General features: G+C 41.6%; 1 protein-coding gene across 9 annotated transcripts in view; it reads right to left on the bottom strand.

Moving 5' to 3' along the window:
- CLIP1 (CAP-Gly domain containing linker protein 1) overlaps positions 1-20013 on the bottom strand; it is a 182491-nt gene that overhangs the window by 121112 nt on the left and 41366 nt on the right. For all 9 annotated transcript variants that reach the window (XM_089662035.1, XM_089662028.1, XM_089662029.1 and 6 more), the window contains exons 4-5: positions 3986-4110; positions 1728-1953 (exon numbers count right to left, since the gene is read on the bottom strand). In XM_089662035.1, the coding sequence (XP_089518161.1) occupies positions 1728-1953; positions 3986-4110 (351 nt within the window). The remainder of the gene's footprint in view (positions 1-1727; positions 1954-3985; positions 4111-20013) is intronic.

Genomic DNA, 20013 nt, shown 5'->3' with positions numbered 1-20013 from the left:
GAGCCCCCTCCTACATTAAAGTTCCCAGCATTCCCCTTTAATCAGGGTTCCTACAACACCCCTTACATCAGAGTCTGCACAGCCCCCCACCATCAGAGTCCGCAGAGCCCCCCTTTATCAGAGTCTGCAGAATTTCCATTTATACTGTAAGGGAGATCTCTGTAGATTTTGGAATGTAATGGGGAGCACTGAGTTAAGGGGGGTCTGATATAAAGGGAAACTCTGATATAAGGGGCTCTCTGCTCACCAAAGCCTCCCTTACATCAGAGTCCACAAAGCACTCCTTACATCAGAGTCCCTCTAACATTCTTGTACTGGCAGGCAGGAGAGGGAAAGGAGCGGGAAGACTTTACTCACAGGATGCATGGATCAGCACCTGTCGGCACCTTTCCACTTCCTGCTGCACGGCTTTGTACTTCCCTGACTCTGCTCCTCCTCCTCCCATCCCTTCCTCCTGTGTCTGCACCCACCCACTTCCCACCCAAACATCTCTTTCTCTGAGACACTGCAGGGAGTGTGAGCGGGAAGTTGGCAGGAGCAGACACAGGAGGAGTGGGTAGGAGGAAGATGAGCAGAGCCAGCTCTTCCTCTCCTCTCAATGTGGGGGGGGAGGGGGGAACTGTCAGCACTGGCTCTGGACCACCTGTGAAAGATACTCTCGTGTCAGAGCCCTGGAGCCAGCTACAACACTTTGAGAACGGGCTCTTGGTCCCCCCCACAGTGGCAGAACTCCAGGTTCCAGTAGCAAGTGCGACCTTTGCGACCCTGGTAGTTCTGCCAGTGCTCAGTGCTCTCCTCGTTGAGTTAACCTACTTTTCAGAGCCTAAATATCCTGTGCAGATTCTGCACTTTGAATGAACGTAGGGGACTGGCAGCTGTAGATAAACAGCTGCAACTAATGTAGGAGTATTTGTTTCATCTCTGTGTGTCACCTGAGGCCAGTAACTTTACTGGGTATATGTAAGGGTTTACAACCACTTTAACGACTGGTGAAATATGCTCAGAGTGAATGAAGGAAATTTTCTTGTCAGCTGTTGTATCCAGACAGCCAAAGCACCTGAACAGCAAACACATCTGTTAAGATAAAGTCATTGTTTGGCCAACAATTTTCCACCAAGCTCGTTCAATTTGGTGTCAAAAGGACCACCCACACCTCAAATTCAGCAGGAATCAGAAAAAAAAGTTGTGTATGGTCCCCTTAAATATGGGTATCAAAGAAAAGTCAAAAGTGCAAGCACACTAACTGGAGTGAGATATGGCATGAAGGTAAAAAATGTTTTACTTTTACCGCTACTTTAAGCCATGGAGCTGTCAGGAGACACAGCTACACTACCTGAAGACAATCCTGGTAATCACAGGAAAATAGGCACTTACCAGCCTGTCTGACAGCTTTCCCTCCTGAAGATCAGTTAGACAAAACTCCATGAAACTGCCCCATAATCATTAGATAGTTATGCCTTATTATAGTTTATACTATATTTGCTATATTACTACTACAATTTCCCTCTTAATTTAATTTTTTTCTGCTCCCTCCAAAAACAATACTTATTGTGCCACATGTAAACATTGCTGTCACACATCTCAGTCCCCTACACCAAGGCATCCCACAAACATTGGACGATTCTGGCACAGTATACAGCACTTTGGTTATTTAAAGCCAAACTTCAGCCAAAACTTTTCATATCATTTTGGACTGAACTGACAGGACAAAAAAAAAAATCACTTACCAAACCAGTGCGACTTGGCTTGTTGCTCACAGAGGAGGAGATTGAGCTCATTGAGCTAATAGAAGATGCGCTTGGACTACGCTTCAGGGAGGCTGGTGTGGCAGGCGTTGTGGGTACTTTTCTTATGGTGGTTTTGGCTTTAGCTGGAGTAGTGGATGGAAATCCAATTCGTGTAACTTTATGTACAGGTGCAAATAAGCCATATTTTGGTTGACACTGAAAATATCTAAGAAAATAAAAACATAATAAGCATTTGACAGCAGGTTGTAAGACAACAGTCAAAGGAAAAATCTGTATGACACAAAGTTACAAATATGTCAATAACATAAAAATAAATAATAAAATTAAATATATATATCATTTCTTTATATTAATCTAGATCAAGTTGGCTTTGGGGTACACCCCCCAACACAAAAAAAAACCACCAGTTAATATTTTTAAAATCCTTACCACTTACAACGGAAGTTTAATTGAATTTTCATGACCTCATCTATGCAATTGAAAAGATAACAGCATCTGCAGAGATTAAATTATATCCTCTCCTCTCTCTGCAGTAAAATGAAACTACAGTCCCTATCAACCACATGGACTTGTGGTGAATGTGGGCGGGTACACTAGGCCTGTACATCTAGAATGTGTCTGAGAGTCCCTGTCCGCCCACCACTGCAATTTATTGCACGTTAACCTTTTTACAACTGCTTAACACATATGTTGCTGCAAAAGGGTGGGCTTTAATGCCCACATGCAACACATATGCATTGTTAGGCGGCTGAAGTTTATGTGCTGAGAGCAGCTCACTATGCGTTCCCAACACAAAGATCGAGCCGTCAAAACAGCTGTCAGTCCAGACTAAAGATCATTAGCTAGTAGGACCAGCTTCCGATCATGTAACCACTATGACATTGGTCACATGATCACCGCTCCTTCCCACACCCCAAATGTTCAGATTTGTTTAAAAAGGATGCAGGGTGGCAAGAAGAGGTTAATATGCATTTTTTGCTGGAAAAGTAGTTTAAACCAACAAAACAATGTATTTTCTGAAAGCAGAAGCCCTGTAGAATAAAATGATGGCAGTTGTAATTTTTTGTACAACTGTTTACCAAATGCATTTTTAGGAAATTATACTAAAATTAATTTTAGTGCATACACACTATAAGACCCATTCTTTTGGTAAAATTCCAAACATGTGAAGCCTTAACTGCTTGCCGCCCACTCACAATACATCCAATGTGGGTGGGCGGCACAGCCAGGCTAGGCAAAGGTACCCATATGTTGCCTAGCACTTGGGCACGCAGCAGCACGATCCCATGACCGCTGTGTCTGGTGTCAGTGCTCTGTACCCAGACACGGTATTATGTGTTCGCTATGATCAATCATAGCGATCACATATTACGTAAGCAAAGTGTCATAAATGGTTTTCATTCATGAACAGCTTGCTTACTGTTTTGATGCTGTGATTGGCCCACAGCTATCACATGGTACCTGACACCATGTACCATGTAATTAGCTGTGGCCAATCACAGCATCACAAAAGTAAGCAAGCTGTCATAAATGGAAAGCCAAGTCAAAATAAGAAAAAAAAAAAAAAGTGTATAAAAAAAAAATTGAATTAAAAAAAATATATATTTTTTTTTACCACCAATGTCCCTGATCATCGCCACAGCAGACGACATATGACCCTGTACTGCACTAGTGATAGTTTAAAAAAAAATGTATTTCTTCACTTTAAAAAAAATTGTGACAAAAAATTACAACTTCAAAAAACAGGTTATCAGTTTAGCGTTAAATGTGAGTAATGATCCTGGAATTACAGTTTGTGGCGAAATTACTGTTTACATACACGTGCATGCCCCATGTCCATTTGCATGTAGATGCAGGACGACAGGTGTTTTTGAATTGTTTTTCATTATTTTTATTTTACTACAATTTAATTTTTAAAAGTTTGAGAATGCAGCAATTTGTAGCTCAGGTGTGCCCGGTTTTTCTGGAATCAAGCCAGTCACCAGTTTCATCAACTACCACTATTGCCCAATGCAGATACGGACCATGTTTCAACCAGAGACTTACAGCTGCAAAACACAAGCATTGTACACAGCTACATATTATATATTATATATGCCCAATCTACACCTCTCCAACTTCTATGGAACAGCTACCTCATAAAGAAAAAAAATATATATATATATACACACACACACAGTAAGAAATATACAGTATACCCATTTACAAAAAGCACATGCTTTAAAGTTCAAACTAACCTTGTGCCAGCCACAGCTCCATCATTCTTTCCCAAAGGCTCATCTAATTCAACTCCACACCATTCTCCTTTGGCAAAATCTGTCTCGCCCAAAAACCGCACAACTCCGGCTTTTGAACCGCTTACCTAAAAAGTAACAAAATAAAGATAAAACTGTTAAGAAAGTTAGGATTCCAGACATGAAAAGTAATTTAAAAAACTGGCATGTCAGTTATGATCCCCTTCAATTGCACAAATACATAATCTGAAAAGTTTTGTGGAACAAGTTATAAACTCCCAATTTAAAAAAAAAATTATTTTTTTTAAAGAATGGATCTGCGTTCTTCAATGGACTCCCCCCAAAAAAAAAAAAAAAAAAAAAAAAAAAAACACCACATATTTTCTTTCCCCTCCACAGAAGGACACAGGAAATGACAAAGATTTTGTCACTTCCGGTTTCAGTTTGCTTACAAGCCGTTATCGGCTTGTGAAGCAGCTGATCAAACCGATTTCTGTGAAGGGTAGAGGGAAGATCTGGGGGCCCCAAATTACTTCAAAAAGAGGACCTGCCATCACAAGGGATGTTATTAATCCTTTGTGATAGCAATAAATAGATAAAAAAAAAAAAAAAAAAAAAGGTAAAAAAGTTAAAATATGTTTATTAAAAAATTAAAGCATCTCTATCCCCCCGTGCTCACATGCAAATGCACATGTAGGCACACACATGTAAACAGTGATCGCACCACACGTGAGGTAGTGCCAAACATCAGAATGAGAGCATCAGATCTCGTATACCTCTACACTGGTAACTTGTAAAAACTTTAAAGCGTCACCAATGGATAACTTATTGTACCATAGTTTGTCGCCATTTCATGGGCATTTGCAGTTTTAGAGAGTGACAGGTTTGGTATCTATTTACCCAGGGTAACATCATCTTGTATATTTTACAAAAAAATCGTATTATACCGTGTTTGTGTTCACTAAAATTCACAAAACTGTATTTTTCCTGACACTAAACCGCTGCGCAAATATCATGTGACCTTAAAAAAATTGCAACACCCATCATTTATTCTCCAAGGTCTTTGGAAAAAAGAAAAAAAAAATTATACACATATATATATATATATACACACACACACACATCATATATACACACATACATACACACATACACACACACATACATACACAGCAGGTAAAATAAGTAAGTCACCATTATGCTCAGTAAACATATGTCTAAAGGTGCTATTGCCATGAAATGTTCACCACATGTCGGTAACAACCCATGCAATCCATACATACAAAGAAACCAAAACAAGTCCAGAAATTAAGTTGTGTGTAATAAAATGGAATGACACAGGGAAAAAGTATTGAACACGCTAACTGAAGTTTAATACTTCGTACAAAATCCTTCATTGGTAATGACAGCTTCAAGACTCCTCCTGTATGGAGAAACTAGTCCCATGCATTATGGTGCATCAGGTGCGATTTTGGCCCACTCTTCCACACACTCTTCAAATCTTGAAGGTTCCGTGGGCCTCTTCTATGAGCTCTGATCTTTCGTTCTTTCCATAGATTTTTTTTATTGGATTCAAGTCAGGTGATTGGCTGGGCCATTCTAGCCAGCTTTATTTTCCTTTCTTTGAAATCAATTGAGTTTCCTTGGCTTTGTGTTTGGGATCGTTGTTTGGCTGAAATCTCCACCCTTGTTTCATCTTCATCATCTTGGTAGATGGCAGCAGATTTTTATCAAGAATGTCTTCGTACAATTTTCCATTCATCCTTTCTTCAATGATATGAAGTTTGCCAGTATTCTGCTGAAAAACAGCCCCACACCATGATGTTCCCATCTCCAAACTTCACAATATTGTGTTTTTGGGGTGATCTGCAGTGCCATTTGATCTCCAGACATGGCATTATGGCATCCAGAGTTCAAATTTGATCTCATCTGACCAGACTATAGTCTCCCAGTATTTCACAGGCTTGTCTAAATGTTGTGCAGCAAACTTTAAATGAGGTTCAGCATGCTATTTCTTTAGCAATGGAGTCTTGCATGGAGAACATGCATACAGGCCATGGCGGTTGAGTGTATTACCTTTTTTTTTTTTTTCTTTGAAATTGTACCTGTTAATTCCAGGCCTTTCTGAAGCTTTCCACAAGTGGTCCTTAGACAACTCTTCTGATAATTCTTTTCACTCCCCTGTCAGAAATCTTGTGAGAAACACCTGGCCATGGCCAGTTTAAGGTTAAAGGATGTGCTTTCCACTGCCAGATTATGGCCCCAACAGTGCTCACTAGAACATTCAGGAGTTTAGAAATCCTTATGTAACCAATGCCATCAGTATGTTTTGCAACAATAAGATTGCAAAAGGTCTTGAGAGAGCTGTTTGCTTTTAACCATCATGAGATGTTTCTTGTGTGACACCCTGGTAATGAGACACCTTTGAGTTGAGACTGAAACAGCTGATATTAACTTACACTGACAAGAGGCAGGATTGATTTCTAATTACTGATGGATTTTAGCTGGTGTCTTGGCTTTCCATGCCTTTTTATGTGTTCAATACTTTTTCCCTGTGTCATTCCATTTTATTACACATAATTAATTTCTGAACTTATTTGTTTTGTCTTCTTGAGTCCAAGAAGACTAGACCATTAATGGATACGAACAAACAAACATGCATACAGTGCAGTGGGAAACCTTGTTCTAATGACCTAAAAGATCCTGTGGGATCCCAATGGCATAACAGACACACTGATTGACTGGGCACACCTATGTGTGATAATACTTTAGAAAAGGGGTGTACTCTTTTATGCTGAGAAATATATATATATTATTATTATTACACACACACACCATTCAAGTCAAACCTTACATAAAAAGGGATGCTAGCATGGCAGTACTACAAGCAGTAGTAAGTGGCAAGTGCATCCTATTACTGATAGGCAGCACACCTGTCATGGGCCAGTTCGGAGACTGTTAACTAGTTGCCGACCGCAGATAGCTGAATGACGGCTGCACTGCGGCCGGCCAGTTCTGAGTGGACGTCATATGACGTCCTCCCAGAACGCGCTCTCCTGCACGCCCCAGGGGGCGCGCACCCGGCGATCTCCGTGATCGCTGTGTCCTACGGACACAGCTGATCACGTGATGTGGTAAAAGGCCAATCACAGCGGCCTTTTACCACGTGATCAGCGGTGTCCAATGACACGCTGATCAGAGGGAAATGCAAGTGCCGGTTCTCGGCTGCACTTTCCTCACGCTGTCAGATCGTGAGGAAAAGTACTGCCAAGAACCGGCAGTTGTCAGAGCGGGGATCGGCACCGATCATCAGGGTACTGATGATCAGTGCCCTGATGATCGGTGCCCAGCAGTGCCACCTGCAAGTTCCGCCCACCTGTGCCCAGCAGTGCGCCCACTAGCTCCGCCCACCTGTGCCCAGCAGATCACCCACCTGTGCCCAGCAGTGCCACCTACCTGTGCCCACCCACCAGTGCTGCCAGTCAGTGCCACCAGTCAGTGCCCAGGGGTTGTGCCAGTCAGTGCCGCCAGTCAGTGCCCAGCAGTGATGCCAGTCAGTGCCGTCTATCAGTACCCATCATCAGTGCCGCCTATCAGTGCTGCATATTAGTGCCGCCTATCCGTGACACCTCATTAGTGCTGTCTATCAGTGCCGCCTATCCGTGCCACCTCATTAGTGCTGCCTATCAGTGCCCTTTAGTGCTGCCTCATCAACGCACATCAGTGGAGAAAAAATACCTGTTTGAAAAATTTTATAATAGAAACAAAGAAACTTTTTTTTTCAAATTTTTTGCAATTTTTTTATTTATAGCGCAAAAAGTAAAGCGCCCAGTGGCGATTAAATACCACCAAAAGAAAGCTCTATTTGTGAGAAAAAAATTATCAAAATTTCATATGGGTACAATGTTGCATGACCGCGCAATTGTCAATCAAAGTGCGGCAGCGCTGAAAGCTGAAAATTGGCCTGGTAAATAAGGGGGCATAAGTGCCTGGTAGGCAAGTGGTTAATCAAGATGGCAGACAACAGTGCTAGTACATGCATGGAACAGCGTGTGGTAATGAAGTTTCCTGTGAACGAAGGTGTAAAACCTGCCGATATTTACAGAAGACTTCAATTATGGTAATGAGATGCTCAGCCTCAGTAAGACATATGAATGGTGTAAACATTTCAAAGATGGCCGTACTACAGTCAGTGATGACTCGGGTGTGCTCTTGACACACGTGTGTTTACTTTGGGTATGCAAAGACCCAGCTGCTGAGAGGCCGCATATTTGCGTACAGTCAGCGCCAACAGGTTAAAGTGTATTTCCACTTATGCAGTCAAATTTGAGAAAAATCCCACTATATGTTTATGTATTCCATTGAGGAAGATACTCTTGCCACCAGTAGTGCCCTTAATTATGGTAGACCCAGAAAGATGTACCTTGCAGGCCATGCAGATCAAACAGTTATTACCTGCAGATAATGCAATCAAGCACTTTAACCAAACTGCTCTACACATGCGAGAAGACAGGAAGCCTCTAGCAGACTATCACAACTGAAATGTAAAGCGAAGGCCATTTGCTCCATGCATTCTACAGTCAAGGAATCAACCACATCAGTGGTGAGACCTCTTTTAAAGTGCATTTCCACTTAAGGAGTTACATTTGAGAATATCCCACTAGCATTTTGTGTGTTCCCATTAATATAGCCTATTTAAAAATATGCCTGTGTGTACAGCTGTCTATTCTCTCACGACTGGCTTCTGTCAAAATGGGCATGCTGGAAAACCAGTATCCAGCCCGAATCTGATCAGGGCTTGCAGACAATGGCTGTAAGCCCTGTTCTGGTGGGTGTGATTGCCCCTGGTAGAATGTGTCCAATGGGTTGAATGAAAAAAAACCTGAATGTGCGTACCCAACTTAAGTCTGTCCTAAAGACAGTCTCCAATAATTAACACAGACACACACACACACTTTAAGAAGTCTACCTTCTAAACACTTAAAGCTGGCTACACACGGGCCACAAATCAGCTGAAAAACAGTCAGTTTGGCAGGAACTGGCCAACATTCAGCCAGTGTGTACAGCTATCTGTTCTCTTACAACCAGCTTCTGTTGAAGTTGCTCTGGTCCAGTCACATGCTAAGCTGTCAGCAGTGGCTTCAGTGTTTAAGCATGTGCAGGAGGGCAGCCGACAACGGAAGCCCCATAGTAACTCTATGGGTGACGCCACTTCCCAGGCATTTTACAGCCGTTGTCGGTTCTCTCCTGCACACAGCATCCGCAGCTGGAGACCGGACCAGATCGGCTTCAGATAAAGTATGTATAATGATTTCTTCATTAGATAGAGAATGTGGCTCTGAGTAGATTTAGAGTTAGTTAGGTTTTGGGTGAACTTCTACTTAAAAGACAAATCTTTCATAATGTGCTAGTATGCAATGCTCTTAATTTGGTCCGCCAGGAGGAAAAACGGTCCAGAGGGGCCTTACTACCACTTATCAGTTAAGTTCTTAACGACCAGTGTATCCTCAACCAGTATGTAGTCTTGTTAAGGAGAGACACTGCCAGATTCACAGTGGGAATAGACCGCTTATTTTTCTTGTACTGGTTTGAGCAAGATTTTGTAACCAAGTGCTTTTGGGGGAGAAAACTACTCTATACAGAATTGGAACAATGGGCACTATTGGAAAGTCTTTGGAGCCTTAAGTGCTTCAAAGAGGAACCAAGCCAGCACTAGAATGAAAGGGGTGGCTCATCCAGTTTGAGTGCTGCACACTGCATCAATAAGAACTGAAGCACTCTCTTGATCTGGGATTAATAGCAGTGGACTTTGACTTCTCAGGGAAACAGATTGGAACAACTAAGAATTAGGGAAACTGCAGAAGGTGCAAGAGGATGCTTGTAGACATTGTGGAAAAGATCAGCAAATAACTCAGAAATTTTCAGGTACAATGTCTAGCAAGACTGTGGTAAAAACCCTCAGCCAAAAGAGCCGAGCAACTATACACATACAGCAGGACTAAAGAGGGCTCGAAGACCGAACTGACTCCAGAAGCAGAGGACAACCTGATTCAAAGGCTGAAGACATCAGCACCATCAGTAGGAGTGCTGCAAAAATCCTTAAAGCTGGGGACACCCATTACAGCAGAACTGTCCCCTCCACTGTTCGTAGAATCAGACATGCTGTGACCATCTTGTGGTAAGGAAATGTAAGGCTAAGGTAAGTCTGATCCTTGCAAAACCTGGACATCTGGTAGCAGGTAAGGGTCCGTAATGAACAAAGTCACTGTGTGCGGACAGCTGGAATGGATCAAAGTTCCAGGTGGCCATTTGCAAGCAAGAGCAGCAGCAGGGAAATGCTCAGTCCCGCAGTGTTAATTCCTTCTATGGTGGAAGCCATCAGGAAGCAAAAAATTCTAAAAGGCACCCAATAACCTATAAAACTGAGAGAGCTCCCAACACTTTGCCTCACTGACGTCCTCACACAAATGGAGTCTTCAGAAACAGGTCAAGTGCTGAGGTGATATCAGTGACTCTAGACCTAAAAAGTGTTCCACAGCTAACTTTTACCAGTATGGAGGCTGGAAGGTGCCCTATGTCAGTGGTCGGCAAGCCGCGGCTCTTTACAAACTTAAATGCGGCTCTTCTGTGTGCCGGGCGGCCGCTCCCGTCCCTCCTCTCGGGCGGCCGCCCCCCTCCCTCCTCTCGGGCGGCCGCCCCAAAAGTCAGGACTCTGCAGCTGTCAGGATGTAGGCGGGGCAGCCAGGATGTAGGCGGGGCAGCGTGACGAACTCCTCTCCTCTCACAGTCCGCCCTGAAGACCAGAACAGCGCGGGAACACGGCGAGAAGAACGCGCGGAGCAAAGGTAAGTGAATTGACACAATATGGGGGATGAATTACTATAGGGGGGATGAATTACTATGGGGGATGAATTACTATATGGGGGATGAATTACTATATGAGGGATGAATTACTATATGGGGGATGAATTACTATATGGGGGATGAATTACTATATGGGGGATGAATTACTATATGGGGGATGAATTACTATATGGGGGATGAATTACTATGGGGGATGAATTACTATGGGGGATGAATTACTATATGGGGGATGTATTTTCAGTTTTAAAAATGTGGCTCTCAAAATAAATTTCAATCGTGGTTTTGGCGAGATTTGACTCAGTTGAGAAAAAAGGTTGCCCACCACTGCCCTATGTTAAACCTAGGGAGTTAAAATCACTTCTAGGCATCCAATCTAGTGGATTCTAGAAGATGACCACATCAGATTTCTGCAATGGAAGAGACAAGCTCTATCAGCACTTGTGAAACTCCATACCCGTACAAAAGAAGCTACAGGAATTTAAAAAGGTACCAGGTCACAAACGAACGATCTAAAAAATTCACAATTTTTATTCTTCTATTACAAAATCCACGATAAAAAACACGTTACATGCTGTTCATTATACATCCATATTCAATATGCAGTATTTCACCCAAGACATCCCAATACATCATAAATGTACAAGTTATTAATCCATATTTCTAAAACAAGTGCACATCAGGATATCAAGCTTTCACCACTTTTCTTGGGTCAACGCCTGTTTCTTCAGGAAGAGATGCGAGAAAAATTGTCTGTAATACAGATCACAATATGTTAGAACAGACAGCCTTGAAAATATCTTATACATCTTACAGACGAGGATTATCAAAACCTATCCAGAACAGTAATCAAACAAACATAGTGATGCAAAGTTTAAAAAAAACACGTTTGTTTTGGCAGGAGAAATCCTGGAACTAGTAAAAAAAAAAAAACACTGAAGCCACAAATACAGGTTCCACACAGTACATTTCTAGCAAATATGAAATGAATATATAAGAATTCTTTATGGTGTTGGTCTAGTAATTATAATGGATTAAGGCATCTTTTTTTTTTTTTTTTAACCAAGGTGCTTTTAAGTTTCTTCAGGGGTGCCTTGGCAAAATGCCTACAAATTGCCAAAAAAAATGCATACAAGCCAGTGGGTGGATAAAGCCTGCACTTTAGTAGCATAAAGCCACAGGGTTTCCTATACATCAAATACTGTTCAATAAAAGAGAAGTGGGGGGGTTTGGGAAAAAACAAAAAAACAAACCCTGCCGCCTCTACACCTTAAACTGAGCAATCAAAGGCCACTGTTCACTCAGTTTTCGATCTTCAGTGAGCAGAAAGTCAGTGACTGTGTCAACAGCTCTTTGCTCTGCCCCTCCAGCACTCCCTGGAGCAACGGGCTGTGGAGGGGGCGGAAGCGGCAGACTCAGGCTCTCAGCATCCTCGTGCCAATCCAGATATCTGTTTAGATCCTGACAAAGTCGGGATCCCTTCAGAGTCTGGACATGCTGTGTGATATCAACCAACAGCAGACTTTAGCCCACTGACGACTGAATATGGGTCAGAGGAGTGCAGAACTAAGTCCACTCCAGTGACTTACAGAAAAAGTAAGGCCAAAAGAGTTTTGGCCCTAATTCACCTTCACACAAATCAAACTGTGCACTTATTATACAACCAGATATGCATGAAAAAATAGTGAACTGCGTAAGGCTTAAACTAAATTTCTATTGTGCATAAACATTTGTGCCAGTAACAAAAAAATAAATAGCTTAAGGATGAAATCCACTCCTCAGCCAGTGACAATGAAATGAGTGAACAAGCTATAATCAATATACTGTGATATCAGATGAAGTCTTTAAGTCTTCACTGGTGCTGTGAAAGTGATGACTAAATCCCAGTATGAACCATGAGTGCAGATAAACCACCACTCTGCACACTAAAGTAGCTTAGTAGTAGTAAGCAACATAGTAAGATATCGGCATGCTCCCTGCTCCTGATGACATAGCTTAAGACGATACGCGTAGGGTGGAGCTAGGACGCAGACACTATCTTGAATGCTAGCCGGCCGATACGGTGAACACTATCTCCGTTTTTTGCTTTTTGCCGAATATCTTGCGCAATGTGAGTGATTTTAATTCACTATTTTAATAAAATATATGTAGTGGTTTTACAATATGGAGTGTCTTTTGTCTTACTTTATGGGTACAATTATTTATTGAGAGAGCACTGAAGGAATTTCCCTGTAACCCAGGGAAGTATTATACCGGTTCTCAGTGTGAAATTTTAAGCCTTGTTGACCACTCTATACATGAGGGTCATATAGCTCCAGTAAGCTTCTTTAGTATGTATAGGGAAGGAGTATCTGCACTTGTGGTTCTTCCTGGGATTGATTCATCATTTACATAGCACCAGAGAAGACTTAAAGGCTTTTTCTGATATCACAGTATATGGATTGTAGCTCGTTCACTCATTTCATTGGCACTGAGGAGTGGATTTCATCCCTAGGCTGCATACTGAATTTGTATTTAAAATGGCATTTTTGTCACTGGAACAAATGTTTATGCACCATAGAAATTTGTTTATGCCTTACACTGTTCACAATTTTTGTCATGCATGTCTCATTGTATAATATGTGCACAATTTGATGTGTTTAATGCACAGCATTGATGTAAATTTAACATTTCATTTGATGTGTGTGGATGGTGCTGCACATACATATAAAGTGCACATATTGGTTCTTATGTGCACAATCTGTTATATGCTCCTACTGCCCTTGTAATTTATTTTTACTGGATAAAATACCACCAAAAATACAGTGGGTATAGAAAAGAATCACCTCCTTTTAAAATAATCACATTTTGATGCTTTGCAGCCTGAATTGAAGACAGTTTGTTTTATCCAGCTGTATTTGCAACCTATAACGTCCAAGTGAAAGATATAACTCTAACATGTCAGAAAAAAATTAAAATAATAAAAAACAACAATCACTGGAGGTGGAAAAAGGATCACCCTCTGTGTCAGTATTTTGTGGAACCATTTTTTGCTTTAGTTCCAGCTTTTAGTCTGTTGGGATCCATCTCTACTAACTTTGCACATCTAGACTTTACAATGTTTACCCACTCTTCTTTGCAGAACTGCTCAAGTTCAGTTAAATTTGATGGTGACCATTTGTGGACTAGTCATTCCACAGATTTTCAATGGGGTTTAAGTCTGGGCTCTGACTAGGCCATGCAAGGACATTCACCTTTTTCTCCTTCAACCACTGTGGTCATTGTCGTTTTGAGAGGTAAACCTTCTTCCTACTGACATCTTTCTGGCAGAGGACAGAAGATATTCCTCAAGAATTTGATGGCGTTTTGCCCCATCCATTTTTCCTTCTATCCTGACAAGTGCTCCAGTCCCTGCTGCAGAGAACCCCCCATGACAGGATATTACCACCTCCAAGCTTTACTGTAGGAATGGTGTTATTTGGATGGTGAGCTGTTGCTGGATTTCTGTCAGACATATCGTTTAGTTTTGAGGCCAAATAGTTCAATTTTAATCTCATCTGACCATATCATCTTTTTCCATGTGGCTTCAGAATCTTCAAGGTGCGTTTTTGCAAAGCTCAGCCTTGACTGCATGTGGCCTTTCTCGATGAGTGGCTTTTTTTCTTGCAACCCTCCCATACAAGCCACATTTGTAAAGAAATTATGATATTGTTGTCACATGCACACAGTGACCACTCTTTGTCAAACACCTGCAACTGCTTCAGAGTTGCTGTAGGCCTCATGGTAGCCTCTGAGCAGTGCCCTGATCCAGGGAGGGTCTGTGTTGCACCAAATACCTTTCACTTCTTAATAAATAGACTGCACTATGCTTCTAGGCATTGCTAAAGCCTTTGAAGTTTTTTTTGTATCCATTTCCTGACTTGTGCCTGTCCGCAACTTTATCCCGGAGATTTTTTGACAGTGCCTTGCTACCCATTAGTTGATTGTTTGTGTCAGTTGCACTACCAGGGACTGAAATGCTCCACAAAAGTTATTTTTATGCTGAGCTACTCAAAATAACCACAGCTGATCACAAATGGCCTTGTGTGCCTTTGAGAAGGTGATTAGCTACACCTGATTGAGTTTACAATTCATTTTTAGGAGGAGGTGATCCTTTTTCTGACATGCTGGTGTTGTCTCTTTCACTTGGATGTTATAAGTTGCACAAATACAGCTGGATAAAACAAAAACCGTTTCCGTCTTCATTTCAGACTGCAAAACAACAAATGTGATTATTTTAAAGGTTGAGCAGGTTTTATCCAAAATTCCTTATTAGCCTACCTATTTTTTCTGGTTTAAGGTGTCCATATCAAGCTCCTATATTATATCTATTTTTACTTTAGTGTCTGATAAGCCCAATTTTGATTGGCCCTGCCCACTGATTGGCTGGAATATGGACACCCCTCCATGGTATATGTACTGGGGACTGTGATGCGGTTACTACTGGAAACGCCAGAGTGTTTTTTTTTTTACCTTTGTATCACTATCTTTATTAACGGATTGCTGTTCTGAAGGTAGGTTTTAGTAAGTACCACTTGAAAGATGTTTAAGATATTTTAAGGATGTCAGTTATAACGTATTGTGATCCATATTACAAACAACTATTACCTCGTCTCTTCCTGAAGAAGCAGCTGTTGAGCTGAGAAACATGTTGAAATTTGATATCCCGCTCCACACTGGTTATGAAAATAAGTGTTAAGAAATAACTTTTACATTTCTAATGATGTACTGGGATATCTTGGGGTGAAATTCTGTATTTTAAATATAGATGTATAATGAACAGCATGTAACATTTTATTGTGAATTTTCAAATGGAAGAATAAAAATTGTGACCTAACACTTTTGAAGTCCTGTAGCATCCTTTGTATGGCTAGGGAGTTTCACAAGTCTAATGTTTAGGTTGAGGTACCTTCAACTATTTGCTGAGTGACACCACTTTTTGGCCGTGTTCTTCATTTGAAGCTCTATCAGAAATTAATTGAAAAAAAAAGTTTAAATGGAGTAAGAAAAAAAGGGTGTTAGCTGATATGTTAGGTTTCACATAACGGTGCTGAAAAAGAGAGGCTTATTCTCCCAGGAGATCAGCAAAAAGCTCAGGCATTCTTGTAGTGGAAGGGGTTATCCTGGACTGGCCTAGTGTTTGCACTGACCAATCCCTTGTTGGTTTAAGGGCCAGTTCACACCTCGTGTTTCAGTTACTTTTTTTCTGCCTCCAAAAACGCACATAAAGTTACACGGTACTCAATGACATAGCTCACATCAGTGCTTGCAATTTCCAGTGCATTCCGGAAAAAAAAAGTAGAACATGCTACATTTTTCCTGCACAGAACTGTACTGGAATGCGGTAAAACGCATTAAAGAAATGCACCGGAACGCACAACAAATAAACTGGAACGCACATGTCCCTATTTAAATTGAAGAAAAAGAGGGGAAATATGAACTGAAATGCATCAAAAACACGCATGCAGACACACATCTCTAACGCATCTGGACTGCGTTTCTGTAGTGTGAACCAGCCCAAAGACTACCCTTGTCCCCCAAAAGGGAAGAAAGCATGAAATACAAATTCATTTCACAACCATTCCCTATGATGTAAACAACCACCAATTTGGAAAAGGATCTATAGAGTGTGGGGCTACACAGCGTGGGGCTGAATGTAGATTTCAGTACAAATATGGCTGATATACAATGTATGCACAGCAGTCTTCTGGAATCTCAATTATTGTCCTATTGTGTAACCCTAAAGCAGCCCAGAACAATATTTAACATGTTACCCTATAAAGTATGGATAAAATAATAATTTCATAGGGTGGCATGACTTGAATGCCCTCAGGGCATGCCATTATTAGGGCCTTTGCAGAATACTCGGTTAATGGCAAAGCTTAAAAAGTAGTTGTAATGGACAGAAGAAAAGGCCAAGGGTGGGGAAGGAGGATGACACGGGCTTATAAAAAGGAAGAAATAGTAGCATTTCAAGGCAGCTAGCCAATTTAAGCGCTACTCAAAGACCTGAGATTATCACTTGATCAGGCCAACTTTTATTACATCACTATGTGTACACTTATGTGATGTGCCTATATATGAATCAATAATTTGGCAGCTAATGTCAATGTACACCTATCTTGACCATAATCACCACATAAATGAGTTGGGGGGGAAAAAAAAAAAAAAAAAGAAGTTATAGTTATCAGTTCACCCATCACCATTGAGGGATTAAATACTCCTTGGTATGATGAACTCAATTCTTGTTGGCTCACCACTCTCCAACCAAAAATATACTATTGTAATATAAAGTCTCTAAAGAAGTCACCCACCATTTGGGAAACAGACACCAACAGGGGTTTTAAATAGTTCCTCTGCACCAGAATATACACTGCTCAAAAAAATTAAAGGAACACTTTGAAAACACATCAGATCTCAATGGGGGAAAATATCATGCTAAATATCTATACAGAAATGGACTGCGTAATGTGTTAAGAATGTAAGGATGCCCCGTTGTTTCATGGAAATTAAAATTATCAACCTACAGAGGACTGAATTCAAAGACACCCCAATAATCAAAGTGGAAAAATGATGCAGCAGGCTATTCCACGTTACCGAAATTTCATTGTAGCAACTCAAAATGGTACTCAGTAGTTTGTGTAGCCCCATGTGCTTGTATGCATGAGACGACGGATGCTGTCCTGGGGTATTTCCTCCCAGATCTGGACCAGGGCATCACTGAGCTCCTGGACAGTCTGAGGTGCAACCTGGCGGCGTCGGATGGGCTGAAACATGATTTCCCAGAGGTGTGCTATTGGATTTGGGTCAGGCGAGCGGGGGGGGCATTCAATGATATCAATTCCTTCATCCTCCAGGAACTGCCTGCATACTCTCGCCACATGAGGCCGGGCATTGTCGTGCATCAGGAGGAACCCAGGATCCACTGCACCAGTGTAGGGTCTGACAATGGGTCCAAGGATTTTATCCCGATACCTAAAGGCAGTCAGGGTGCCATTGTCTAGCATGATGAGGTCTGTGCGTCCCTCCATGGATATGACTCCCCAGACCATCACTGACCCACCACCAAAAAGGTCATGCTGAATGATATTACAGGCAGCATACCGTTCTCCACGGCTTCTCCAGACCCTTTCATGTCTGTCACATGTGCTCAGGGTGAACCTGCTTTCATCTGCACAGGGCACCAGTGGTGGACCTGCCAATTCTGGTGTTCAATGGCAAATACCAATTAAGCTCTATGGTTCCGGGTAGTAAGCACAGGGCCCACTAGAAGACGTCGGGCCCTCAGGCCACCCTCATGAAGTCTGTTTCTGATTGTTTGGTCAGAGACATTCACACCAGTGGCATGCTGGAGGTCATTTTGTAGGACTCTGGAAGTGCTCATCCTGTTCCTCCTTGTACAAAGGAGCAGATACTGGTTCTATAGCCCTGTCCAGCTCTCCTAGAGTAACTGCCTGTCTCCTGGAATCTCCTCCATGCTCTTGAGATTGTGCTGGGAGACACAGCAAACCTTTTGGCAATGGCACGTATTAATGTGCCATCCTGGAGGAGTTGGACTCCTCTGTAGGGTCCAGGTATCACCTCATGCTACCAGTAGTGACACAGACCCTAGCCCAATGTAAAACTAGTGAAAAACAGTCATAAAAGATGAGTAAGAAAAAAAATGTCTGTAAAACCATTCCTGTTTTGGGGGTTGTCTCGTTGTCCATCTAGTGCACCTGTTAATTTCAACACCAAAGCAGCTGAAACTGATTAACAACCCCCTCTGCTACTTAACTGACCAGATCAATATCCCAGGAGTTTAATCGACTTGATGCTTTACTCTGATTAAAAAGTGTTCCTTTAATTTTTTTGAGCAGTGTACATCTATATAACACAAACAAGCCCACTCCCACTTGGCAAAGATCAGTCATGGTTACATGTCAGTAAAAACACAAAACTGCATTTTGGGATACAGGTGGATGTGAACGCATTCTCAGCCTTCTCAGAAGTGCGGAGCTGGGAAAGTTTTTATTTTAAAGTGGAATGCAAACTGCTAAATACACAGTCAAAATATGTAAATGTGAACGGACTTGTCCAAAAGAAAAAAACAACTGTAATGTAGTCTATTTTGTGTAATCCAGGAACACCTGCCAGATAGCACTGCCAGGCTCTGAGCATATTTCTTTCTTTGGCAGTTAAAGCAAATGTGGCCTGAAAAAAGATCACACTTACTGATTTGATAATAAAATGAACAGTGATTAAGCTCCCTACGTACTACCTAACACAAACACAGTAAAGCCCATTCGACTAGCAGTGCTGCCTACTCCTCTCCTAGTCTGGATCACCCTGTGCAGGGAACTAAAGAGACCAATATAAAAAGGAGACAGGGGCACTATTTAAAAATACATTTATGCATTGGTTGGAACAAGTGCATAACTGAATTAAATGGGGGTGTTTTCTATCTGCTTACAATTTTGCTTTAAACAGGAGTCTACACAGAAAGTAAGTACAAGCCCATTCGGATCATTTATTTAGAAAAAAATAAATAAATAATAATAATGAACAACAGAAGTCCTACAAACCTTTTATCTACTTGTACACTTCACTTTTATCTGGGTATTTTGAGAGAATGAGCATGGCAAAGTCAAAGCAGATTTAACAGATGGAGTCAGTAGGAAGTTACCCAAGTCAAGTGACACTCTAAAAAAAGCTCTTTCCTAAAGCCATGAGAACTCCCAGCTCTATATTCATTCTGGAAGTGACAGGTCTGTTAGCCAAATAAAAATTGGTTTTGTTTCTGCACAATGATTTGCAAATCTAAAAATAAAAAAAGGGACCAAGGCTTCTCAGACATAAAAAAACCTTCAGCAAAAAAGATCAAAACATATGGGATACAAAATGTTGTATGTCTGCTTGCTGCACGCCCACAATGTACTGCAGACGGACAGCAGCTACAGGCAAAGCGACGTATGGGTACATCGCTCCGGCTGTACAAACACAAGGTAACCCCCGTATCCAACGGACACAGTGGAATGCAGATTCCGGTACACAGGACCCGGTGATCATGTGATTACTATGCGATCACAGTAACAGCAAAGCAGTTATGAATCTGTCTGATTCATAACAGATTTGCTTCTTTTCCTGGTGAGCTGCGATTTGCCCACAGTTCT

This window comes from Staurois parvus, unplaced genomic scaffold (genome assembly GCF_062004578.1).
Source record: "Staurois parvus isolate SC_StPar_1 unplaced genomic scaffold, SC_StPar_1.0 ptg001418l, whole genome shotgun sequence".
NCBI classification, from domain to species: Eukaryota; Metazoa; Chordata; class Amphibia; order Anura; family Ranidae; genus Staurois; species Staurois parvus.
This window is presented reverse-complemented; position numbering and strand designations above follow the sequence as displayed.